This window comes from Palaemon carinicauda, chromosome 8 (assembly GCF_036898095.1).
Source record: "Palaemon carinicauda isolate YSFRI2023 chromosome 8, ASM3689809v2, whole genome shotgun sequence".
Lineage (NCBI taxonomy): Eukaryota > Metazoa > Arthropoda > Malacostraca > Decapoda > Palaemonidae > Palaemon > Palaemon carinicauda.
Genome location: NC_090732.1, coordinates 157,810,158 through 157,837,351, shown reverse-complemented (window position 1 = coordinate 157,837,351; position 27,194 = coordinate 157,810,158). Strand labels below are relative to the sequence as shown.

The following is a 27,194-nucleotide window of genomic DNA, read 5'->3' as shown; positions in this document are numbered from 1 at the left end:
TCATGTGTGTTTAATGCATTCGTTTGTTTATTATGATCGAAGATGGAGCGTAAACAAATGGAAGGTTTCCGTTTCAGGCGGCATCATAAAGAAAAACATTTCATAAATGGCATTCATTTCATTTATTTGAAAGTTCTAATAAAAAATAATTAGAACATTGGTAATAACAAATTCAACATATAATCTATACTTGGTAAAATTGCTGTCAATTCAAAAACACAGATGTATAAATGCGTCTGTTTCTTCGTTGTGATCAGAGTTAAACGTAAACAAAACATTGGTTGTCGTTTTCTATTCTGCTTTTTAGCGTGTTTAGGAAACGCATGATATAAAATCGCCTTTATTTTGATAATTCTGGATTTTCAATCATACAACAAGCTAGTCTATAGAGTGATGGTTTTGCTATTCACCAGTTGTATTATACAATAGATATGACAAACATTAAAATTTGTCTGTATTTTGGGTTGTGTTGTAACGGGAAATATATGGTGTTTACACCTATCCTGGTTATAATTTTAACCATTTTTCAAGTTATTAGAACTTTAAAGTATATTAAATGTTTTATTTATTTACAAAAACAATTTGATATTATAAAGAAATACAGTATAGTACAAAGAAAGTATTGGAAATGGGTAGTAAACACATTTGAATAGGCAAATTGCTGGTTGCCATGGCCACAATGGAATTATTTCTGTTAGTTGTGTGTTTCGAAATTCGCGATTTTCCATTTACACGAGGTCATTAATCGACCAAATTCTCGCTTAATTCGGGACCCTACTGTATATATATATATATATATATATATATATATATATATATATATATATATATATATATATATATATATATATATATATATATATACATATATATATATATACATATATATATATATATATATATATATATATATATATATATATATATATATATATATATATATATATATATATATATATATATATATATATATATATATATATATATATATATATATATATATATATATACATACATACATACATACATACACATACACACATACACATACACATATATATACATATATATATACATATACATATACATATATATATATATATATATATATATATATATATATATATATATATATATATATATATAACTTAAGAGAAATAATACTCAGAGTTAGGACAGCAAGATTGATTGATTGATTTAAAGTTTTCAGGCATCCTGACATCTAAGGTCATTGACGCCGGTAACATTTTATTTATGTATACAAAAATAAATAATAAAATAAAATAAAAAATAAAAGAGTATTCAATTAAAATCATAAAAGTTAAATGTCATAAAAGTTAAATAGTTTTCAGAAGACCTGCTTCTGAAATAAATCTAAAAATGCCACTTGCATAGTAGGACACATTATTTCCAAGAATCTTGGCAAGGATGAACCTGCCACCCTCACCTCGAGCCTCAAACAGATATCTATTCCTTAAGTTATTATAATTGGGGCATTCGGTCAACAAATGCCTCACTGTTAGAGGCAATAAACAGTCGTCACAATACGGTTGGTGTTGGCCCTTCAGCAGAAACTCGTGTGACCAATACGGAGACGACAAAGAGACGTCTCCCATTTTCGGGGCATCATATTATACCTCCAAGGAGATATGACATTTGTTACCTCTCACATTTTATTCCCATCTAGGCTATCCCATTGCTGTTGCCATTTATTGCAAAACAATTTCTTGATGTCAGGTAAGAAATCATTACAGGGAATGGGATACCTTCTTGGCAGCAACTCGGATGCAGCCTTCTTAGCCAGTGAATCTGCCTTCTCATTCCCAGACACACCTACATGTGCTGGAACCCAACAAAATTGAACTGTTATACCTCTCCGTCCAATAATAAAAAGCCATTCTAAAATCTTTAAAACTAGAGGGTTATTAGAATTAAAAACTTCTATAGCTTGAAGGACACTCCGACAAAAAAAAGTTGATAAAATGAGGAGAAGGTCGAAGAAATATTGAGCAGAAGGAATAGAGGAAAGGGAGAGAAATTTAGATTCGAACTTGGGGAGTAATTTCCCCAAGTTCGAGAGCCCTCTTGCCCGTCATCAAGTTTCAGCACAGGAATGAAATGCCGTGGTGAAGCTCAATGACTTCATCAAGGCATTCTCTCATTAAGAGGAAGGGCGCTGGTGAGCTGGAGAGCATTGGCGCGCAACTGAACGCTTAGGTAGAACATCCGGAGGATGTACAGGAGACAGGAATTGTGATGGCAGGTCAGCAGGTCGAATGAAAGGTTGAACTGGAACAAGGATGTGTCCTTTGGAAGGGAACATCCACCGATGGGGATCGCGAACAATCTGCAGAAGAGTCTAAGGCTGATGTCCGAGGACTAGCAGCAGCGTTGTCAGGAGAAGGACCAGGAACAGGCGAAGGATGAGGGCCAGAAGACGACAGAAGCGCAGGTTCCTCTGTGGGGGACGGTTACGAAGACGAGGCTGAAGAGCCGAAGAGGCGCCTTTTCACCAATGGTGATGGGCAACCTCAAGGCGAAGCGAAGGGCAAGCTCTGCAACGGAGATACCCTCTAGGGGCTGTGGGACCAGTAAGCCGAGTCTGTATGAGAAAACTCCCCCGAGGGAGAGACAGACAATGGACTTAGGTTTCCCCTCGAAGGATGAAAAGGAAAGGGAGAAACGTAGTCGGCAGCAACAGCTGGAGAGTCTACCGGGGCAGGGGCATTAGCAGCGGCCACAGAACAACGCCTCTGACACCACAACGTCTACGAGAGTTAGGGGATCCACCTCCGAAGTCAAAGATGGCTGTACAATCGCACCTTGGAAGACAAGTTGCTGTAATTAGTCCTTGGAGGGCGGACCCAGAAGCCCCCAAGGACAACCACACTTGTAACACAGAAGACATAGACAAGGCCTTACCCAGGGAGAGAGGTGGGGCTGCTTCGCTAGGAGAAGGGTCTACGCTACTGCTCTCGGGTCTCTCGGAAGAGACCTAATGAATAGGAGCTTCGGAGGGAGGTCGGGAGGCGGAAAAAGGGGCCTTCGGTTTTTTTCCCTTCAAAGAAACATTCAAAGGAAAAATATCCCGCTTTAACTTCTTCTTCTGCCGTCACACAAACCTTTCCCACAGGGAGGCAGACCACTCCCGACACTCATTACCACTATCACACCGTTGACCTCTGCAGGCGGGACAAAGGGTGTGGCCGTCGGTGTCCACGGCTGACATGAAGGTCACACAGGGCCGGCCTTCAAGTCTAGGGCAAGTACGCATGGCCGCAGAAGTCAACACAAACACAATATTAAAGAGAAAACACAAACAAAAAGCATTAATGGCAATCCACAATATAACTTGGTGAGGATGAAGAACAGCAATGACCGTTCACCATCCAAGCCAAAGGAAAAGTGAGCTAAACCACCGGTGTGTGAGCGAAGCAGGAGCGGTAGTAAGCTACCCCCCCCCCCGCTAACTAGTTCAATGAAGAGTTAACCCTCGCTAAATTTTAAAGGCTCGCATTTCAGCTTCAACGAAAGTAATACCCCTATTAAATAGCGTAGGTTTGTATTCCAGTTACGAAACAAATAAAAATAAATCTATTCATTACGTATGAATTATAAATGTAGGTTTATATCTTATATCTGGTGAGTGTGGTGAGAGCAAGTGCTTGTACGTCATTAGTTGGGTGTTTGAAAGCTGTCAAACTCCCCTATACAACTTTTAGTTAGTGTTAAAATGCAGGGTGATTTTGGGGGTCAATTTTAAGGAAAAAAGGGTGCTCTTATGACACAGGAAACAGTATTAAAAAGGAATTCCACTATCATGAAACTATAAAAATCCTATTACCAATTATAATCATTTTCAACATTATTTCAGACATAATGAACTTAACAATTATTGACGCAATACAGTACACAACCAATGTTTAAGTAATACATTTACAAAGTCAAAATAAAAATTTGCAAACCTGTAAAATATCTAAATAGGCTGCCAAGTATGAGAGGCTTAGATGCTGCAGCAATGTAGAGTGCAGCCATTGTGTTAGTTTCGGATCCCAGTTGACTTGTCCCAATACTTTGCGGAATTTGGCAGAAGTTTTGTCTGAAAACACAAAATTCATTTTTTTTCCTTATGTCATGGAAGTAATCTGATGCTTATGAAAATATAGCAGATAGAAAATGCAAGAAAAGTTAATAGAAACAGTCATATATTAAGGCAACTAAATCTCTCTGCTCAATATGTATCCATGAAATAATATTTTGACTAGCTCAAGTATGATTTCAACCCTACCTTCACATTACATATAAAATATCAAAATCCACTTAACCTATCAGAACACAAAAAAATATATAGTATAAATATCATTAAACGGATTTTGAGCAAAGCGAAAAATCTATTTTTGGGTGATATGGCCATGTCATCCTGATGGAAGGTTCCTTTAGGCAGCTTTCTAAGGGATATTTGGCTACAGTGATACTCCCAGAGAATTAACCACAGGTTTCCAGAATCCTAACTCCTGGCACGAGTATCCTTAATATAACTTTTAAGGATATTGCATAATATTAGGGGACGTATTTCTTGATACGACACAAGGCAATCTTCACCCCGAACAGAGTTTTCGCTTTGAGGGGGAAGAGTGGCGAATTTGAAGGAGAGCCGTTATCAAGGTTACCAGATGGATCCCCTCCCAGTACTACTACGGCGTACTATTCCTTGTTGCAATTAAGCATGGATAGCTGCAGAAAGAGTAGTTTCAGGTGGGGACTTTTGTTACATAGTTGTATACTCCTTTTTGAAAGGAGGGAGGGTCCATCCGGACGACATGGCCATATCACCCAAAAATAGATTTTTCGCTTTGCTCAAAATCCGTTTTTTGGGCTCAGCCATGTCGTCCTGATGGACGATTACCAAAGAATTAATTGAAAGTACTATATCTGTGGGTTTGTGTAAGTGCCTTTACTTTGACCGAGTTCCTTATATGGTCTCCCAGACCTTATATATATGACATAACCGTTATTTGTCACATCCACTAAGTTTGGAACTAACTTAGGGCTTCCTGCCCCCTGCAGGGAAATTGTCGATACCCACTATAAGGCGTCAAAGTTTGTATTTCGTTGGAACAAAGTGGAACTCTTTAGAGTTTACCAGGTTATTCTTACAGAGGTTATACTGTCAAGTATGTTATTTTTAGGAAAAATAAAAGGCTCTGGATCATTTAATTGATTTCATGCAGGGCGAATAAGATGCAGATACATTCTATTTATTTCATTTGTATAGACAAATATAAAATTAAAACAACAAATGTATCATTAATAGAATTTTTTGACATTTCAACATCTTTGGGTATATATATTTTCAACCTGTAAGGGAAGAAATACATATATTATCAATTAGGCATAGGTGCCACTCAATATTGTGAAATTATTTGATTGATTTCACTTAGATGTTGGATAAGTTTCAACACTGTACGAATGTTCACACGGCACTGGCGTTATTGGTTAGATTCTACACCTATATAGAACAGTCCGAGAATCACCATAGTGATTTTCATTAATGGGTATTACACTCAAAGATACTAATACCTGTTCACCTAGTCTACTGTTAAGTCCCAAACAGTCCACTGTTCATCGCAGCACTAGACGACAGGTTTTATAACACTACCTGCTGCCACCACAAAGTGTTTTATTTCATGCACTTGCTTCGCATAATGTTTATAGAAGACTCTAGAAGATTTCCACCCAGTATACGAGCGGAGTCTATCAAAGTCCAAATGTTGAAAGAAGTTCAACGAGGAAGCAAATTTTCTAGGATCGTGACCTGCAGGTGTACTGTCAGGATCCGCTCTGCGAATAAAGTAGGTGAGTTTCGCCCTCAGTTGTTTTAGGGATAAGTTTGATCCTCAGGTTTCGCCTAGGAAGAGCTGTCCCTCCTCTAAGTCTGAAGTTCTTCGAAGATAGACCTTGAGACACTCTACTGGACATAAAGAGACATCTTCCTTCAGAGTGCAGATTCTCCAAAGACCCCACCTTTTGGTGGGCAGCTCGTTTTAGGTGAAAAAGGTAGGATCGGAAAAGAGATTCAGTTCTCCCTCTTCTGTGAACTGAATATGACCCTTGTTTCTAGATAGGGCCACTATTTCACTAACTCTAGCCCCCGAGGCTATAGCGAACAAGAATATCACTTTCTGCGTTAGATCCTTTAGGGTACAATCTTCGTTGTTCAAGTTCGAAGCATAGTGCAAGACTTTGTCCAAGGACCATGATATGGGCTTTGAAGGGGGTTGCTGGTTTAAGTCTAGCACATGCTTTTGGAATCTTATTGAAGATTTCGTTTGACAGGTCCACCTGGAAGGCGTAAAGAAGAGGTCTATTCAAAGCTGACTTACACGTAGTTATTGTAGTGGAAGCCAGGCCTTGTTCATGAAGGTCGATGAAAAAGGAAAGGTAGACGTCTATCAAAATTTTTGCCAGTCTGTTTGCTTAGATAAAGGAGACCCACTTCCTCTAAGACGATTCATATTGTCTTCTGGTTGACTTTGACTTGTATTCTTCTATAAAGTGGATGTTGTCTTTTGAGATCCCGAAACTTTTCTTGGCTGCTAAGGCGAGAAAATCATGTAATGTAGGTTTCGGGTTCTCAATGATGAAGCGTAGACAGTCGACTTCTGAACCAGTTGGGATAGAACTGGATTCGGTAGAGGAAACAGCTTCAACTTCAGTTCTATGAGGGAACCAATTGCTCCTGGGCCATTTGGGGGCCACTACTGCTGCTGTTCCCCTGAAGGATGTCAACTAGTTGAGGACCTTCAGCAGGAGATTTGTTGGTGGGAACAGGTAGATATGATTCCATCTGTTCCAATCGCGGGACATGGCGTCCGTTGCTTCTGCCCGAGGGTCCTCGTAATGGGCTACATATCGAGGTAGTTTCTTCTTGTCGTTCGTTGCGAAGAGGTCGATCTGCAGTTCCGGGACTTTTTCCAAGATGAAGGAGAATGAGTCTGCGTCCAGGGACCATTCTGTCTCCAAGGGTTTTTGCCTGGATAGAGCATCCGCCGTCACATTGGGGAACCCTTGCAGGTGAACTGCTGATAAGTAGCATCTTTTCTTCTTTGCCAAGCGAAAGATGGCTAACATCACGTGATTGATGTAGGGTGATCTCGAGCCTTGTCAGTTCAGACATTTCACTATTACTTCGCTGTCCAAGACCAGCCTGATGTGGGCTGATCTGTGAGGGGATAGTTTGTTCAACGTTAGGAAGACTGCCATGGCTTCCAGAATGTTGATGTTGTAGTGGTTTGCGGACTGTAGCCAATGGTAGCACCCGAACTGCCTAGTGTCCGAATTCCGACCACAACACGACGTTCACTACACAAAATATATAAAACAGTGGAATACCCAAAAATCTAGGTAACAGGTCAAGAGAATGGAGCACTGGGCATCACCCCTTGATTTATACTGGACAAGGGGACCCAGCTAGCATCTGACTTCCCCCTTTGCTTCTCTTGCCTTTAGCTTGCTGATCATAAGTAAAAATATAAGAACATTAGGTGAACGGGACCAATTGTTTGTACTGATAACCGGACAAAGTGTGGGAAAATAATTTATAAATAACTTAGAAAGTTTAAAAAAAAAACAGTGGCTGAGAACAGGACATCATAGTGAAAGGTTCTGAAATGAAATGCTGTATTCATAAAAAACAAGCAAAAAATATTTATTTGAAAAGGAAAAAAAACTGTTAGGAATACATTAAAATTGTTTTATCAATTAAAATAATCAATTAGAGGCAAAATTAGCATCCCTTCACATTCCAGCTCCACAAATAACAAAAACTATTCACATGTGGGACACTCATAAGTGTTCCAATACAGTACAAGTATAAACAAAGGCCCACCTAACCATGTATCTATTTGGGCAAATACCAGTAGCTTGCCTCACGATCAAAGGGTTAATAAAACCAGGATTGCTATTAATGTGGAAAAACTAGAAGATCCCAGCAATCTTGCTTGTAACTGTCTTCCCCCAGGCAGACTAGCAACATACTCAGGTGGATCATGCAGATTTATTCCTGACTATGACAGAAACAAACTTCAAGCTTAACGGAGAACCCCGCAACACTGTGGTTCATAATCTGCATGAACAATCCATTGGGTTAAGGAATTGAACACACTTAAAAGTTTGGCTATCTCTGCAAAAAACTGTTCTATGCCACTTTATGTTCACTAGGTTATGGGGCAAACATTTAAAAAAACTGTCCATCACTAAGTTCCAGTATGGAATCACATTCTGTAGTCTGGTGATGTAGAGTAGCAATATCTTGAGCCTTGTTGATGTAATCTTGGATACTCAAGTTTTCCAACCGTCAAAGTTCTCTTTCAACTGACTGAGAATACTGACGAAGATCCGTGCCTGATGTCAAAACTTCTCTAATGACATCATCTTCTAGTTGAGCCTTGAAACTTGAGTTTATATCTTCACTTTCTCCCGTTTCACCCATTTTGAGCAATGCATCATTTATTTCTATCAAAACGAGATAATCATGTTTTGTGATACATTGGGTTCCAGGGATGGATGTACTCACTCTTTTCTATATACTGCACATACAGTACTCTGAAGAATGAACTTCCCTTACACTCCCTACTGAGTGGACGGGGCTGCTGTCAATACCTGGAAAGGAATAATAACAGATTAAGACATTTTTGGGGGGAGGGACTTGAGCGCTACAAACCACTGTATATAAAAAATAAAATATCTTTTTTTTATAACATACAAACATTAAAGTTTTCTTAGACACAAACCCCTACATATTGCAATGTCAAAGGTCTTGAATTGGTGCGACCAATTCCCTTGTACTTTCCATTGATGGGAATGGCCTCCCCATCCTTCCGGTGAGGCATGTGTGCGGATGACCACTGAAGGTTGAGGTGGTTGTAAGGGAGTTGTCCTTGTTAGGCTCTTGACCTTTGAGCACGGCCTTAGAAGCGATCGCAGTAAGGTCGGTGTCGATCTCTGTTGATCTCTTCAAGCGTTTGATGTGTATCTTCTCCAGACTCCTGACGCATCCTTCAGTTGTGCTTTTAGCACTGGGTCTGTCACTGCTGCAAACTGGAGAGAGCCCAGTACTCTTTCCTGTTGGCGACTTGAAACCTTGTTGAATTTCAGTAGTCTCTTGACAGAACTCGCAATCTCTCTCCTCTTCTTCGGTGAGATGGAGAGGCAGTGTGACTGCAAGTTCCAATGGATTCCTAACCTTTGAAACTCTTGAGCTGGAGAGAGGCGAGACTTCTTGTAGTTGATCTTGAAGCCCAGATGGTCCAGGAACTAGATCACCTTCGTGGCTGCCTGCAGACAAGCTGTCTTAGATGCTGCCCACACCAGCCAGTCGTCCAGGTATGCTGCTACCTGAATGCCTTCTAAGCGTAGCTGTTGGGCGACTGTGCTCGCAAGTTTTATGAATATCCTTGGGGCTACATTTAGTCCAAAGGGCATAGCTGTGAAGACATAATTTGTCTTCTGTAGTTTGAATACTTGGTAGGAGGAGAGGGGACGGCTGACTGGTAGGTGCCAATAACCATCTGCTGGGTCTATTGAGACCGTGTACGCCCCTTTTGGTAACAGGGTCCTTATGTGTTGTAGGGTTAACATCTGGAACTTCTTGTTCTCATTGAACTTGTTGAGTGGAATGAGTCTAGAATGACTCTGAGTTTGTCCGAGTCTTTCTTGGGAACACAAAACAGCCTTCCCTGGAATTTGATGGACTTTGTTTTCCCTATTACCTTTTTGTTTAAGAGTTCTAAGGTATATTCTTCAAATAAGGGGTGGAGTTTTGTTCCATTTCCACTCTACTCCATTCTTGATTAGGCTGTGGGCCCAAGGATAGAAGGTCCAACGATCCCGAAAGTGGGAAAGTCTTCCTTCTACCTTGAGCATCTCATTGTTGAGATGATCCAGAGGGTTTGTTACCCTGACCACGTCCTCCTCTACCCCTTGAGGGGTTTCTTGGGGAGTCTTTTCTAGATCCTCTACCTTTACAGCGAAAGGTAGTGGTGTGCCTCTCAAAGCCTGAGTTAAAGGCTGGTGACTGAGCTACCAACTGCTGGGGCACCATTTGGAAGGTGGTTTGCGGCTGGGCAACCATTTGGGGCACTGTGGTCATGGTAACTGTAAGATGCTATGCAGGTCTATGAGGCACGCGTGGCTTCTTTGTCTTCCTGTTCTTTGGTTGGGGACCAACGTCAGAGGATGATTTCCTCTTGGAAGACATGCCCCACTTCTGGAGAAGGTTCCTATTCTCCGTGGCGGCTTTAGCAACTACCTCTTGGACTGCTTCTTTTGGGAATAGGTCCTTGCCCCAGATACATGAAGTAATCAACTTACTCGGCTCGTGATTGACCGTTGCATTGGCAAACACATGCTCTCTACAGGCCCTCCTGGCCTTTACGAAAGCGTACATGTCCTTTACAAGGGTACCCATGAGCATCTTGGCTAGGACCGTGTACATATCTGGGGTGCTCAAGAGGCCTGCACACATCTCCATACAGTTCTGGAGAGACAAAGAGGCAGCCAGTTTTGTCTCCTGTTCCCTTCTCAGAAGATGTTCCGACAACTTTGGAAGGTTCTCGTTAAACTGTTGTCCTGCTATCTCTGGGTCCAGTTTCGAGATTAAGAAGGTTAGATGAACCTCGTTCCAATCCTTCTCGCAGGTAGGCAGGGCTAGAAACAATGGTTTACATTCCTCTAGCATAGTGCATGGTTTGCCCATGTCAACTGCTTTTAGCACGCAGTTGAGAGCTTTGGCCGAAAAAGGAAAAGCTCTGAAGGAAGGAGCAAGGAAGGTAGGGTACCTCTTGCTCAAAGCAGAAACCTTCGAGTTGGTATAGCAGGCTTTCTTTAGGTTACTCGTCAAGGGAGCCTGCGCCTTGTCATGCTCAAAGATCATGACCTCCTTAGGTTCCGTCTCCTCTCGAGATGCTGGTTTATCCCGCAGTCTCACGAAGCATTCTGGGTAAGCCGAAATGTTAGGCCAGAATCGAAGATCTTCGAGGGGTTTGGCCCTCATTTTCTCAGAGATGTAGTTTCCCATTCATCATGGGCATATACTCCGCATACCTCCAGGGGTTGGTTTCGGAGCATTGGGGTAAGTCAGAGACTCTGACACGCTTGTGAGAGCCGCTAAAAGCAGCTGAGCGTTGCGCTTCTCTGACTTCCCTCCTCATCTCTTGCTGTTCCTTGCGCATCGTTCCCATCATCAGCTGCAGCTGTGCCATGAGCGCTTCGCCCTTGGTTAACAGCGGGTCCGATTGAGGAGTTGGGGCCGAAGAGGTTGACAGCACCGGTTGATATGCCGTCACAGAAAATTGAGGGTCTTCCGGTATTGTCGATACGGATCCTTCTTCCTCCTCGGGTGGCTGTATTTTCTTGCAGAAGATCCTTTTCGGTGTCTGAGGACACTTCTGACATCCGTTCTTGATGGATGTCCATGCCTTCGAGAGCCTTGTTGATGTCAGCCTCTATCATCAGTTGGATGAAGGGAGGCTTGACCTGTGCCTAAGGCACAACCGCGTCGGATTGGGCCTTAGGGAACAGAAGGCTTCTCATAGCTTTGTTTGGCAGGTAAGGTCCCAGAGAGTTCTTCTGGAACCCTCTTACCCACCTTCGAAGCGTTTCCCTCGCAGTATCCCTCGACTCCGTCGCCTGGGGATCACCGAAACCATCTGTTATCAATGCCGAGCAGCGGTGCAACCCTTTGGATCCCAATACCTCAGGGTTTTAGTTGGGATTGAGCAGGGGGCATGAGACCTGCACATCTCGTAGCCACAAAAGTCCCTGCTTTTGTGGTTGCAGTAAATGACTGCACACTTCACCTTAGGCTCCTCCTGTAAGGAAAGAAAGAGTGAAATGAGTATGGGTTAATTTATCTCACTGATAAATATATTCACATGCATTAAATAGTATTCATTACTATTCTCAATATAGCTTAGGATAGTAAACTAGAAAGGAAATAGGAAAGACATATCCGTGTTTCCTGTCAGGGCAATTGCTATGATCTCCCCCAATATTAATATTTCTAATTTCCTTATTAGGGAAAATACAGGGTGAAATAGCTCTAGTATGTAGAGCTGGAGTCAGTGTATAATAACACTAACTCCACCACATGTAAATTATTAATACTGCAGGGTAATTATTGGTGTTCCGATGATCTAGGATACATCAGAATGTTGAAGGAATGCTTCACCTCAACATTTGCTAAGCGGTCTCAACAATGGACTGTGAAAGGATACACAGAGTATGTTGGAAATTCATACTACTGTATTATTATATACTGTAGTTTTCTAACTGCTGTATTGTTATACTGCATGAATACTGGCAACTGTATTGTCTTATACTTTAGTTCTGCCGGTATACTACTGGGTTAGGCTAGTACCTGGCGGCACTAGCCGACAGAGAGAGAGAAAGAATGGAGAGAAGGACTACCGTATTATTATAGTTTAGTGCAATAATAGGGTTACAGGGACTACTGTCTCTACTGCCTTCTTTCCAGAATGAGGATTCAAATGGAAGGGGAGAGAATGTATTTATTCTAGCTTCCATCCAGTCACAATTTCTGTTGCCGGCTGCACTGTCGGTTACAGGGTTCGTGGATGGCAGTCCTAGGGAGGACTGAAGAATATTCAAAGTTGTAATGGGTTTCCCACCGGCAGCCGTCAGGGCCTGCTCAACCTTTCACGGAGCATTGCTTACATTAGAGAAATGGTCGAAGCGGCAACCTAACCACCTTTGTAGGAACCCGGCCGGTAACGCAGTCAGCCCGACAAGCGTTGTGATTGTAGAATACCGGCCACAGGGATCGTGAGCTAAGCCGTCACTAAAGGACAGAAGGGGAAGGGAAAAGGTCTTATATTTTACATAAAGAGGAGGCAGCAGGTATGCCTCCTACTTTCGGCTGCAAATCAAGGAAAAACGGTTTCCTATTCCGTCACCGTCTTGGGCGGCAGAAGAATAACGATTCCCTAGCCTGAGACATTGCCCGATATAAGACATGTCTTCTAGTCCACAAGGGAGAAAGATGGCGGCAATTGTACTACCCACTTTCGGTTGTGGACTAAGGAAGCTGAGCTTCCTAAGTCGGCAACGGTGGCAGGGGAATGACTATACCCCCATCGGAAGCGTTGCCGGCAACAAGACAGAATACCCCGAGTTACAGTTGTATTTCAAAGCCGGGATACTCACCAGCAAAGAGGATCGACAGAAAACACTATCTCAGTCAAGCCGGAGTACACTACTCAATGGCAATGACGAAAGATAGGGTTGTCGCCTGGGCTGGCGGCACTCACGGGGAAGGAAGGGTTTATCCTCATTTCTCTTAAAGGGAAGAGTATCGAATTATGATAGTAATTCTAGGAGATATCTATATCTCTGACCGAATTAATAAAACGATACGAGAGGTTAAACGGGGATAACGTTACTAAAGTATACTAAAACGCGTTAGGCTAGCCTAACTCGAGTCGGGATCTCGGCTACGCTAGTACCACCGAGCCCTATCGTATACGATTGAAACTTTTTATCAGAAGAAGAAATACAGTATTACATGTGTAAATCTTATCTTCACGAGTATAATTTTGCCTAAATAGCTAGAATTTCTTTATAGCTAAATACCGAGAACGTCGTACTACTAACTAAATAAAGCATTTACGGCATACGACAGCGGTCCCAAAATGGCCGCCTCCGGTGCTGGCTCTGCTCCACTTAACACACCTAAATTATGTTAATTTATCTGTGAGAAGGGAGCCAAAAATTATACACAGGAAAGATTAAATACTCAACTTTCCAGAGGATGAAGATGCTGGAGATTGCATTGTAATATTCCTTAAAAACAGTAACAACACTGACAGCAACGTGGGAGAACACCATGCTTAATTGGCTACTATTAAAGAAAATAGTACGCCGTAGTAGTACTGGGAGGGGATCCACCGGGTATCCTTGATAACGGCGCCCCTTCAAATTCGCCACTCTTCCCCCGCAAAGCGAAAACTCTATATTCGGGGTGAAGATTACCATGTGTCGTATCAAGAAATACGTCCCCTGATATTATGCGATATCCTTAAAAGTTATATTAAGGATACTAGCGCCAGGAGTTAGAATTCTGGAAACCTGTGGTTAATTCTCTGGGAGTATCACTGTAGCCAAATATCCCTTAGAAAGCTGCCCAATGGAACCTTCCATCAGGACGACATGGCTGAGCCCAAAAATACAACTAAGGCATAAACTTGCTTTAAAAGTGCCATACCGGTATATAATAAAAGACCAAATTTATAAGAATATTAAACAAGATGTATGTAGTCAAATATTCTACAAATAGAATGAATTCAAACTCTTTCAAAATCTGTATTTTTCTTTTACTTATACAATAACGCCTCCCAACACAAAATTAATTGGTTCCGTAATAGCTTTCGTAAAGTGATTTTTTCGTCTTGTGAGACGCCTTTTACATGTAAATAGCCTAATTCATTCCAGACCCTACAAAAATACCATAATAAATTATTATAAAAAGGATACACACTACTAAATAGTACTAAATGTATGAAAAGTACTGTATTTTGATCATTTAATAATAACTTAACCATTGGTAACCTGTAAAAGAAGTGTTTAATTAGAGCAAACAGTAAAAATACAGTTACTAAAATGTGGGACCTTACCTGTGGAGTGCAGCGATGTCTGAGAGCGAAGTGCGGGGCGGAAGAGGAGGATGAAAAACAGCGGAAAACGTTAAAAAGTGGCAGAACACGTAAACACTTAACTTTAAAAACAGTTGTATAAATGACAGAAAACATTAACACTTAATTTTAGGAAACACATTTACAAATGGCAGGAAATATTAACACAACTTTACGATAAACTTAAAATAATTTTTTTTTTTACTTTACATTTTGTATTTCCTAAATTTAATTACACTACGTATTTTCTTCATCACTGCCACTTTTCATTTGTTTTTAGCTGGCGCTTGGTCTGCAGTAACACTGCCTGTTTCTTAAAATTTTCCTGAAATGACTCAGACAAACTTCATTACAGTTCTCAAGCCAATATCTGTGAGAATTTTTTCTGGGTGTCTCTTTTCTATGAGAGCCACCATTTTAAAGTAGCCATCTAGACCCTTCTTAATTTCTGCCGGTGTCAGTGGGTTATCCTCCGGCCCCCCGCTTCACTCTTCCTGAATGACATTCACTCGTATGGCCTCTTAACTCCTTCAGGTCATTCGTCGTAAGTTCCTCTTGGTGCACCTCGATAAGCTCAGCAATGTCGGCCTAATCAACTTCCAGACCCACGGACTTCCCGAGTGTAATGATCTAGTACTTTAGATTGAGCAACAGGTTCAGGATCATCAACATTTTCGGAATCAGCTTCAGCTTGGTCTGCATGGAAGCCCTCAAAATTTTGTGCGGAGACAGCATCAGGCCACAGCTTCTTCCAAGCAGGGTTTAATGTGTGCCTCGAAACCTCCTGCCAAGCTTGATCAATCATTTTGAGGCATATGAAATTATTAAAATGCTCCTTTCAAAATTACCGAAAAGTGAGATTTGTGCTCTCAATGATTTCTAAACATCTCTTGAAGAGATATTTCGTATGAAGCTTCTTAAAATTTGAAATCACTTGCTGGTCCATGGGCTGGAGGAGACGGGTGGTGTTCGGTGGAAGATAAAGAACCTTGATGAAGGAATATTCTGCTACAATATCTTCCTTGAGGGCAGGAGGGTGAGCAGGGGCATTGTCCAGCACAAGCAGGCATTTCATAGGGAGGCACTTCACTTCCAAATACTTTTTCACAATCAGGCCAAAACAAATATTTATCCATTGGAACAATTGTCTCGTTACCCAGGCTTTTTCATTAACCCTCCACAAAACGTTTACATTTTCCTTAGTGACTTTGTGGGTCTTGAAGGCTCGAGGAGTTTTGGAGTGATATATCAGCAGGGGTTTCAACTTGCAATCCTCACTGGCATTTGCACAGAGTGCAAGGGTAAGCTCGTCATTCATTGGCTTATGCCAAGGTAGCCTCTTTTCTTCTGCCATGATGTACGTTTGACGAGGCATTTTTTTTTACTAAAAAAATGCCCAGTCTCATCACAATTGAAGACTTGCTGGGGACTGTAGCCTTCCCGGGCATTCAACTCGTCAAACGCCTTAACAAAGGATTCAGCCACTTTCGTGTCCGAGTTTGCAGCCTCCCCATGACGCTCCACCGAATGAATGCCTGAGCGGCTCTCAAATTTTTCAAACCACCCGTGAGAAGCCCTGAACTCTGGGGGTTCCTGTTTAGATGTTCCTTCTCCTGCGTCGGCTTTGGCCTTAGCATGTACGAGATCACCGAAAATATCCCTGGCTTTCTGGCAGATTACTGCTTCGATGATATGTCTCAAGCCATTTCTTTGTCCTTTATCCAGACAAGCAGCAGTCTCTCCATCTCATCATAGATGTGACTCCTCTTGTTGGAGAAAACAGTCACACCCTTAGAAGGAGTTGCTGCTTTGATAGCTTCCTTCTGCTTCAGGATCGTTCCTATCATAGACGGATTTCGGACATATTCCTTCAAGAGCACACTTAACTGCATGCCAGCCACATATTTCTTGATTATTTCAATCTTCATCTCTAGGAAAAGGATCATCCTCTTCTTTCCCTTGACATCAGCAACTTTCTTGGGAACCATGTCTAACGATGTAATGTAATATCACACACGATATAGTACTGTACAATTGTTACAAAAGTGAGATTACAAAACACTAGGTCAATATGTATGATACCGCTGCCGAAACAAAAAAACATAGGAACGCCAATGTGTATATGCATGATGGGATACAGTACAGTAGATGCTGACCAATGGGAGAGCAGGATCTCATGGTGGTAACTAGCATCCGAGTATAGAGATAACCAATGGGAGCGCGGGAGGATGGTTAGCGAGTTTACGGGCTGGCGGCGTGAATTTTAAAATCAGTCTTGGACACCATCGGGCTTTCGCACCATACCTACTTTTGTTGTTCGAAACATTCTTCGTGATGCGAGTCGTAAAAATTCTTTGTCTCGTTTCATAGAATGAAAATTTCGTAAGCAGATTCTTTCGTATCGAGAGGTTTGACTGTAATATTATCATCCATATCAGACAGATTCTATCTAACTAGCCAGGCTCTTCCCCCAATTTTTAGGGGTAGCCAACAAAAAATAAAAATGGGGGGGACTTTTCTTCTCTTCAGTCCTCTCAGGATGACGCGGGATTCAGCCGAGTTTGGTTGGTACTGCTAGAGTACCACAGCTCACTCTCCCCTCTTATCCACCACAAATGAAGCCTCATATGCTGAATTCCCTACTGCTGCTACCTCAGCAGTCACCAAGGCAACCGGAGGAAGCAGCAGGGCCTATCGGAACTGACTCACTATCGCTTGCAATTCATTCCTATTTCTAGCAGGCTCTTTTACCTCTCTCACATCTATCCTCCTATCACCTAGAACTTTCTTCACTCTATCCACCTAAACCTTGGCTTTCCTCTTGTACTTCTCCTATCAACTCTTACATTCATCACCTTCAGAAACAGCCATTTTCCATTCTCTTTACATGGCCAAACAACCTCAACACATTCATATCCACTCTAGCTGATAATTCATTTCTTACACCCATTCTCACCCTGACTACTTCGTTCCTAACCCATACTCCTTAAACACTTCATTTCTTAATGATGGAGCAATTGCATATAACTCATCCTACAGAGACTAAAGTAACTAAAAGGACTTATAAAAATTTGCAAATGGGTCAACTGGGTTTAGGGAGGAGTCAAACTAAGCTTGCTTGGAATCAGGTGCTTCTCACTTGGAGTGAATGACAGGAACGGGCATTATTATTATTATTACTTGCCAAGCTACACCCCTGGCTGGAAAAGCAGGATGCTATAAGCCCAGGGGCTCCAACATGACCATTAAAGAGATAGAAGTAGACAGGGGAAGACATCCTCAGGGAGTAAAAGCTGGTGTAGGCTCTTTTCTTTACATGTTGAGAGAGAGAGAGAGAGAGAGAGAGAGAGAGAGAGGAGAGAGATGAGAGAGAGAGAGAGAGAGAGAGAGAGAGAGAGAGAGGAGGAGAGAGGAGAGAGAGAGAGAGAGAGAGAGGAGAGAGAGAGAGAGAGAGAGAGAGAGAGAGAGGAGAGAGAGAGAGAGAGAGAGAGGAGAGAGAGAGAGAGAGAGAGAGAGAGAGAGAGGAGAGAGAGAGAGAGAGAGAGCTTCTTGTAGAGGAAGAAGGTTCCATTATTGATCAGGAATTTGAATTTTGCAATAGAATCAGTATTCCTTAACCCCACTGTCAATGGTTCAGCTGCAGTACATGGTGATATTTCAAGGGAATATCAAACAGTACCAGAAACACCGTCAACAAAGACGTTAACTGAAGCCACATGCTACATGAAGCTGATAGAAAAGTTCCTGAAATGCCCTTGCTAAATGACCTTCACATATTCCAAAGGACCACTATGGAGATATTGTATTGAATTTGCCACCATTACAAGCACAGGATTTACAGGAGCAAGAATGGCAGGAGAGGGCGTGTGATCAAACACCATGTCTGTGCACGAATGTCTCCTTTGCCAAGCATGTAATAACACGAACAGATTGAGCATGTTTTTCCCCTACCTTCTCGACAGTTCCTCCAATGAACCAAGTAGTCTGCAAGGAATAGGCAAAGATAGTTTAAAAAAGTAGGTCATAAGTAAAACAGAGGCAGTAAATATTTAGTTAGGAGTTCCGTTTCAACTACCAAAGGGCATGGGTGACTGCTTGTACTTGATCCTGTACTCCTTGTGTGGAACAACCAGAAAATGCCTTACAAGGAAGATTCCTACTACAACCCTGCCCCCTAAAATAACAAGATCTAAAAAAAGAAAAAAAAAAGATACATTATTTTTTCTCACTTTCAAATAGAAAATGACACTAAATAAGTTCAACTTGACGATCTCTGAATATGAAATAAAAAAATTTCTCTTGCTTCCCATATTTGTACCCCAGCCCCAAAGGGACTGCTATATTGCCAACCACCTGCCATGAACCAAGAAGCAAGTGAAAACAGTAGGTTCCCAGAAAGATTAAAATTTGTGAAATCGTGGTCACTATAGCAACGCAATACCTTAACCAAAGTGGGAATGAGGAGGGAACAATTTCTATTCGAAGGTGTGAAAATAGAGTAATAGATTTTAGTTCAAAAGTCAGTACATGTCCACAAACACTAATTTCTGAATAACAATTAACATAATTCTCTCGGCAAAGGAAGTCGAGGAAATCCACTATCTGTGCTAAAGGCGCTACGACCAGAGAAATGCTTTTCTACGACACCAATCGCAGAAGATTATTACAGTAATACCTTGAGATGCGAGTTTAATGTGTTCCGGAACCAAGCTCGTGTGTCAATTTGCTCGTATCTCAGATGAATTTTTCCCATGTAAAATAACTAAAAAAAAAATTATTCCGTTCCCACCCTCTGAAAAAAAAACCCTAATAACAGTATATTACAGTGGAGAAACATGTTTTTAATTGTTCTAATTAACATTCTACGCTAACAAAATAATAAATACCTATGAACTGGTTATGATGCTCAATGAAATGTAACATTATTATGGAGTTCTTACCTTCGAGACATACGGTAGCGGCTAACGGCAGTGTGTGCGGAGGAGGAGGAGGGAGAGAGAACAGGGAGGAGAGAGATTTGACGGCAACACGTTCGGTACAAAACACTTTTGTAACACTACGTAACATTTATCGACCTATCAACATTTATTTACAATGTTAACAAACCGATTCCAGTTAGTGCCAGCAATTCTCTTGCATAAAAGACCATGGTTTATATTCTTGTATGAACAAATGAATAAATAAGGGTAGGGTTAAACAGTTTTTAATGCACATAAAGTTTGGGGGTTATAGGGAAAAAATTGCGTTTACTAACCAACTTGTGCTCTCCTAGAAACTGGTTCATTGTGAGTGTTTTTGAGGGCTAAACGACTTAGTCTGTCCGCATCTAAAATTTCAACCACTTTATTGAAGAGATTCAGCTGTGGCTCTGTCCAGCCAATCCTGAAAGTGATAACCATTAATTGTGAGATTTCATACTTATGCAATTATATCATCTCCGTTGCTCCTAAAAAAATACTGGAAAGTAAAGGAACATCTGTGTAATTTATATAAGAAATCAAAACAATAATCACTTATCGGCTTGAATATAGTAACTAAACCAGGAACTTTTTCCAGTGAATTTTTTCCTGAAATGTTATTTTCATTAGTAAAATAAATTTTTGAATATACTTACCCGATAATCATGTAGCTGTCAACTCTGTTGCCGACAGAAATCTACGGTCGGGATACGCCAGCGATCGCTATACAGGTGGGGGTGAACACAACAGCGCCATCTGTGGTCAGGTACTCCAGTACTTCTTGTCAACACCACCTCAATTTTTTCCTCGGTCCACTGGTTCTCTATGGGGAGGAAGGGTGGGTCAATTAAATCATGATTATCGGGTAAGTATATTCAAAAATTTATTTTACTAATGAAAATAACATTTTTCAATATTAATCTTACCCGATAATCATGTAGCTGATTCACACCCAGAGTGGTGGGTGGAGACCAGCATACATGTTAACAAAGAAGCTAAGTATCCCGTATTTTATTTTATTAGTTATTCAAAAATAACATAAAATAAATAAGTACCTGGTAAGGAAGACGACTTGAACCATTACTCTGCCTTTATTAAGTACGTCTTCCTTACTGAGCGTAGCGGTCCTCTTAGGATGCTGAACGACTCTTAGGTGCTGAAGTATAAAGGGCTGGTACCCATACTAAAGGACCTCATCACAACCTTTAACCTCGGCGCTTCTCAAGAAAGAATTGACCACCCGCCAAATCAACAAGGATGTTGAAGGCTTCTTAGCCGACCGTACAACCCATAAAAGTATTCAAGAGAAAGGTTAAAAGGGTTATGGGATTATGGGAATGTAGTGGCTGAGCCCCCGCCTACTACTGCATTCGTTGCTACGAATGGTCCCAGGGTGTAGCAGTTCTCGTAAAGAGACTGGACATCTTTGAGATAGAATGATGCGAACACTGACTTGCTTCTCCAATAGGTTGCATCCATAACACTCTGCAGAGAACGGTTCTGTTTGAAGGCCACTGAAGTAGCCACAGCTCTCACTTCATGTGTCCTTACCTTCAGCAAAGCAAGGTCTTCTTCCTTCAGATGAGAATGTGCTTCCCTAATCAGGAGCCTGAATAGGTAAGAAACTGAGTTCTTAGACCTTGGAAGAGAAGGCTTCTTGATATCACACCATAAGGCTTCTGATTGTCCTCGTAAAGGTTATGACCTTTTTAGATAGTACCTAAGAGCTCTAACTGGGCAAAGTACTCTCTCCAGTTCGTCCCCCACCAAGTTGGACAGGCTTGGGATCTCGAACGACTTAGGCCAAGGACGTGAAGGAAGCTCGTTTAGTAAAAAACCAAGCTGCAAGGAACATGTAGCCGTTTCAGATGTGAAAACTATGTTCCTGCTGAAGGCGTGGATCTCACTTACTCTTTTAGCTGTTGTCAAGCACACGAGGAAAAGAGTTTTTAATGTGAGGTCCTTAAAAGAGGCTGATTGGAGAGGTTCAAATCTTGATGACATAAGGAACCTTAGGACCACGTCTAGATTCCAGCCTGGAGTGGACAACCGACGTTCCTTTGAGGTCTCAAAAGACCTAAGGAGGTCCTGTAGATCTTTGTTGGTGGAAAGATCCAAGCCTGTGTGGCGGAAAACCGCTGCCAACATACTTCTGTAACCCTTAATCGTAAGAGCTGAAAGGGATCTTACGTTCCTTAGATGTAACAGGAAGTCAGCAATCTGGGTTACAGTGGTACTGGTTGAGGAAACTGCATTGGCCTTGTACCAGCTTCGGAAGACTTCCCCTTTAGACTGATAGACTCTGAGAGTGGATGTCCTCCTTGCTCTGGCAATCGCTCTGGCTGCCTCCTTCGAAAAGCCCCTAGCCCTTGAGAGTCTTTCGAAAGTCTGAAGGCAGTCAGACGAAGAGCGTGGAGGTTTGGGTGTACCTTCTTTACATGAGGTAGACGTAGAAGGTCCACTCCTAGAGGAAGAGTCCTGGGAATGTCGACCAGCCATTGCAGTACCTCTATGAACCATTCTCTCGCGGGCCAGAGCGGAGCCAACCAACGTCAGCTGTGTCCCTTTGCGAGAGGCGAACTTCTGAAGTACCCTGTTGACAATCTTGAACGGCGGGAATGCATACAGGTCGAGATGGGACCAATCCAGCAGAAAAGCATCCATGTGAACTGCTGCTGGGTCTGGAATCGGAGAACAATACAACGGGAGCCTCTAGGTTATCGAGGTAGCGAACAGATCTATGGTTGGCTGACCCCACAGGGCCCAAAGTCTGCTGCAAACATTCTTGTGAAGGGTCCACTCTGTGGGGATGACCTGACCCTTCCAGCTAAGGCGATCTGCCATGACATTCATATCGCCCTGAATGAACCTCGTTACCAGCGTGAGCTTTCGATCTTTTGACCAGATGAGGAGGTCCCTTGCGATCTAGAACAACTTCCACGAATGAGTCCCTCCCTGCTTGGAGATGTAAGCCAAGGCTGTGGTGTTCTCAGAGTCCACCTCCACCACCTTGTTAAGCTGGAGGGACTTGAAGTTTATCAAGGCCAGATGAACCGCCAACAGCTCCTTGCAATAGATGTGAAGTGTCCTTAGCTCCTGATTCCATGTTCCCGAGCATTCCTGTCCGTCCAAAGTCGCACCCCAGCCCGTGTCTGATGCGTCAGAGAAGAGACGGCGGTCGGGTTTCTGAACAGCCAAAGGTAGACTTCCTTGAGAAGAAAGCTGTTCTTTCACCACGTGAGAGTAGACCTCCTCTCTTCGGAAACAGGAACTGAGACCGTCTCTAGCGTCATGTCCTTTATCCAGTGAGCCGCTAGATGATACTGAAGGGGGAGGAGGTGGCGTCTCCCTAACTCGATGAACAGTGCCAGCGATGAAAGTGTCCCTGTTAGACTCATCCACTACCTGACTGAGCATCGGTTCCTTCTCAGCATGCTCTGGATGCATTCTAGGGCTTAGTAGATCCTTGGGGCCGACGGAAAAGCCCGAAAAGCTCGACTCTGAAGATCCATACCCAGGTAGACAATGGTCTGGGATGGGACGAGCTGGGACTCCTCAAAATTGACCAGGAGGCCCAGTTCCTTGGTCAGATCCATAGTCCATCTGAGAATCTCCAGACAGCGACGACTTGTGGGAGCTCTTAAAAGCTAGTCGTCTGACGGAGCCGGACACAAGATCATGGTACTGCTGCACAGTCTGTGAACTGTCAACCATGGGGAAGCGAGGAAGTACAGCGACAACCCGAAGCTGTCTAGACTGTCTGGGTCGTACAGACAACTCCTTATCGGGTTGCTGAGGTTGCCGCACTGCGTCACAACAAGTCACTTCTGCTGGTTGTTGAACGTCTTCCCAGTGACACACTGACTCCGTAAACAAAAAAAATCCTCTAACAAGGACTAAGCTTGGACTGCATGTCTTGCAACAAAGCTCAAGGTCTATGGGAACAGGTGTGGTAACAGACGGGGTTAGCGACTGAAGTGGAACCATTACCCTCCCTGGAAGCATGTTATGCTTAAATAAAAGTCCATAGGAGGCTAAGCAGCTAAAGGCTCCTCTCCAAATGACAGAGTCCTCAAGGGAATATCAGAAGGAGGGAGAATAGCACTTTCTCATCTACAGGAACCATATCCGAGAAAAGCTAAGTTCTCTCAGTGAGGGTTTCACTGGTGCAAAAGCAGCAGACTAGAAGGCAACGTTATGAAACTGCTTGACAGTCTAGTGAGTTGGCAACAACCAAAGATGTGTGACTGAGGAGCATGCGGTAAGGTATGCAGAGCATGCTGTATGCAGAGCATGCTGTATGTAGAGCATGCTGTAAGGTAAGCAGAGCATGTTGCATGGCGTGCGGCTTATGCTGCATGGGAAGAGGCTCATGCTGCATGGGATGAGGCTCATGCTGCATGGTATGAGGCTCATGCTGCATGGGATGAGGCTCATGCTGCAAGGGATGAGGCTCATGCCGCATGCGTTGAGGAGGATGCCGCATAGTATGAGGCTCCTGCCTCATGGGTTGAGGCGGTTGCCGCATAGCATGAGGCTCCTGCCTCATGGTTTGAGGAGGATGCCGCATAGCATGAGGCTCCTCATAGCATGAGACTCCTGCCTCATGGGTTGAGGAGGATGCCGCATAGCATGAGGCTCCTGCCTCATGGGTTGAGGAGGATGCCGCATAGCATGAGGCTCCTGCCTCATGGGTAGAGGAGGTTGCCGCATAGCATGAGGCTCCTGCCTCATGGGTTGAGGAGGATGCCGCATAGCATGAGGCTCCTCATAGCATGAGGTCCCTGCCTCATGGGTTGAGGAGGATGCCGCATAGCATGAGGCTCCTCATAGCATGAGGCTCCTGCCTCATGGGTTGAGGAGGATGCCGCATAGCCTGAGGCTGCTGCCTCAAGGATGGTGGAGGTTGCTGCAACGCATGAGGCTGCTGCCTCAAGGATGGAGGAGGTTGCCGCAACGCATGAGGCTCCTGCCTCAAGGGAAGAGGAGGTGAGTTGAGGCTCTTGCCTCAAGAGTTGAGGCTCTTGCCTCAAGAGTTGAGGCTCTTGCCTCAAGAGTTGAGGCTCTTGCCTCAAGAGTTGAGGTTCTTGCCTCAAGAGTTGAGGCTCTTGTCTCAAGAGTTGAGGTTCTTGCCTCAAGAGTTGAAGCTCTTGCCTCAAGAGTTGAAGCTCTTGCCTCAAGAGTAGAGGCTCCTGCCTCAAGGGTTGAGGAGGTTGCCGCAACGCATGAGGCTCCTGCCTCAAGGGAAGAGGAGGTGAGTTGAGGCTCTTGCCTCAAGAGTTGAGGCTCTTGCCTCAAGAGTTGAGGTTCTTGCCTCAAGAGTTGAGGTTCTTGCCTCAAGAGTTGAGGCTCTTGCCTCAAGAGTTGAGGCTCCTGCCTCAAGGGTTGAGAAGGTTGCCGCATAGCAAGAGGCTCCTGCCTCAAGGAAAGTGGAGGTTGCTGCATAGCGCTGGTACCTGGCAACTCCCAATGCGGCAGCTCACGCATGGAGGCAGGAGGAGCCTCAACATCATACGTCTGGCAGGGTGGACTGCGCAGAGGTGGAGGAGCGCTCGCAGGAGGAGGTGTGTTAACCTTCTCTGCCTGAAACTCCTGCATCAACACCGCAAGCTGAGACTGCATTGTCTGCAGCATAGACCACTAGAGTCTAAGAAAGACAACAACAAACGGAGCTACTGTCCGTTGAGACTGAGGGTCTAAAACAGCTGGTGCGGCAACAGACGGAGTTACTGCCTGTTGCGGTACCACCTTGCCTCTCTGGGAGGTGTGCAGTTGTCGTACTGCAGCAAGTCCGAACTGACCCAGTGCTAATGGCTCCACCTAGGAGTTGGACTTGCGCGGAAGGGACCGACTTGCACTTAAAAGCTGCAAGATTTGGTCCATGGTTTCTGCAAGAAACCTCTTCCGCAGACGAGGAATAAATGGGCTCTCTCGTCTTTGTGTGGGTGGGGTGATCACGTCGGCTACGTGAGTTGGTTACACCCGAAACCACGGAGGGAAACGTCTGTTCGTCGATCAAGGCCTGATGAACCCATAAGTCCTTCGACGTTACTTCTCCCCTGGCTTGGGAGCTTGTAAGAGGTCCCAGACTAGGCGAACAACTGGCACGAACAGACGAACCCTCGAACGCAACACTGTAACACTTTGCGCTTATCACTTTATCACTTTTGATTTTCTGTTTGCACTTATTTCACTGAACTCGAAACTTTAAGTGGTTTGTACCTGAAACACGCAATTCTATCCTTCATTAAAAGTTAGTAATTGCGAAAACAGTATTACAATGTAACAGAAAAACATAATGAAAGATAAATAATTCAGTGGCTGGAAAAGAGACTAAACTAGATCAAATAAACTACGTTTAAAATCTCTCACCGCATAAAGCCTGGGAACAAGAATAAAACTCTAGAAACGTTTACCTTCTTCCCCTAAAGAGACTAGGGAGAAGAGCAAAAACGATAACAACGTTACCCGCTTGAACGAAACGTTTATCCTCCTCTCTCTCCCTCCGTCTCTATCTCTCTCTCTCTCTCTCTCTTGACTTAGAACCTGAGAGATGAGCCCAATTATATATATCGTTAAAACATATTATTGTCAAAGGAAAAAAAAAACTGAAAGATTTCCCAAATAAAAAGTTCCTTTATTAGAATTAAAACCATTTAAGCTAAGAAAGAATGAACAAAACGCTAGAATCGGTTTACTCTTACTGCAACGTGACACCGTGAATACTCTCTCTCTATCGTAACGATAGAGCGCAAGTTGAACGTTCTGAACGTCAACAACTGCAGAGACAAAACAAAACGTTAGTTCAACTTTGAAAACAGTACGAGACTATCAAAGAAATTCTTTCAAAAACATTAAAATAGCATAATATGTTAACAGGTAAAAACGAAATGACGGGCTCAATGTTAATTAACTTCGGTTCCAAGAAAAGACCGCCTACTATTAGGAAAGGTCGAATATAAACAAATATAAAAATTAATTTTAATAAGTTTATAATAAAAGGAAGTTAATCGAAGAGGCCTATAAAAGGCGGAGAGATATAAAATAAATCTATAACTTTTGTTAAGCAAAATTAAGAAAGAGAGTCTATACTCTCTTCGACACCAACACTTCCGTCTAAGGGAAGGGTCGGCCATTAAAAGTGAAAGAGAGTTCATACTCTCTTCGTCACCAAAATTAAATAAAAAATTAAATCAAATTAATTCCAAAAACTTGCTAAGCTAATGATAAAGCTTCCTGAATAGCGAAGGCTAAACTCTAGAGCAAATACATCACCAAATCGTGAGCAATAACTCCAGAATCAACAGCGTATCCATGTAGGTCTAGCCGGAGGCACGACAGAGGAAAAATTGAGGTGGTGTTGACAAGAAGTACTGGAGTACCTGACCACAGATGGCGCTGTTGTGTTCACCCCCACCTGTATAGCGATCGCTGGCGTATCCCGACCGTAGATTTCTGTCGGCAACAGAGTTGACAGCTACATGATTATCGGGTAAGATTAATATTGAAAACATCCTTTTTACATAAG

The 27,194-nt window shown here is 42.9% G+C and overlaps 1 protein-coding gene across 2 annotated transcripts in view; it reads right to left on the bottom strand.

Moving 5' to 3' along the window:
• LOC137646052 (KAT8 regulatory NSL complex subunit 3-like) overlaps nt 1–27,194 on the bottom strand; it is a 222,856-nt gene that overhangs the window by 110,847 nt on the left and 84,815 nt on the right. For both annotated transcript variants that reach the window (XM_068379204.1, XM_068379205.1), the window contains 2 exons: nt 19,963–20,090; nt 3,966–4,099 (listed from right to left, as the gene is read on the bottom strand). In XM_068379204.1, coding sequence (XP_068235305.1) covers nt 3,966–4,099; nt 19,963–20,090 — 262 coding nt within the window. The remainder of the gene's footprint in view (nt 1–3,965; nt 4,100–19,962; nt 20,091–27,194) is intronic.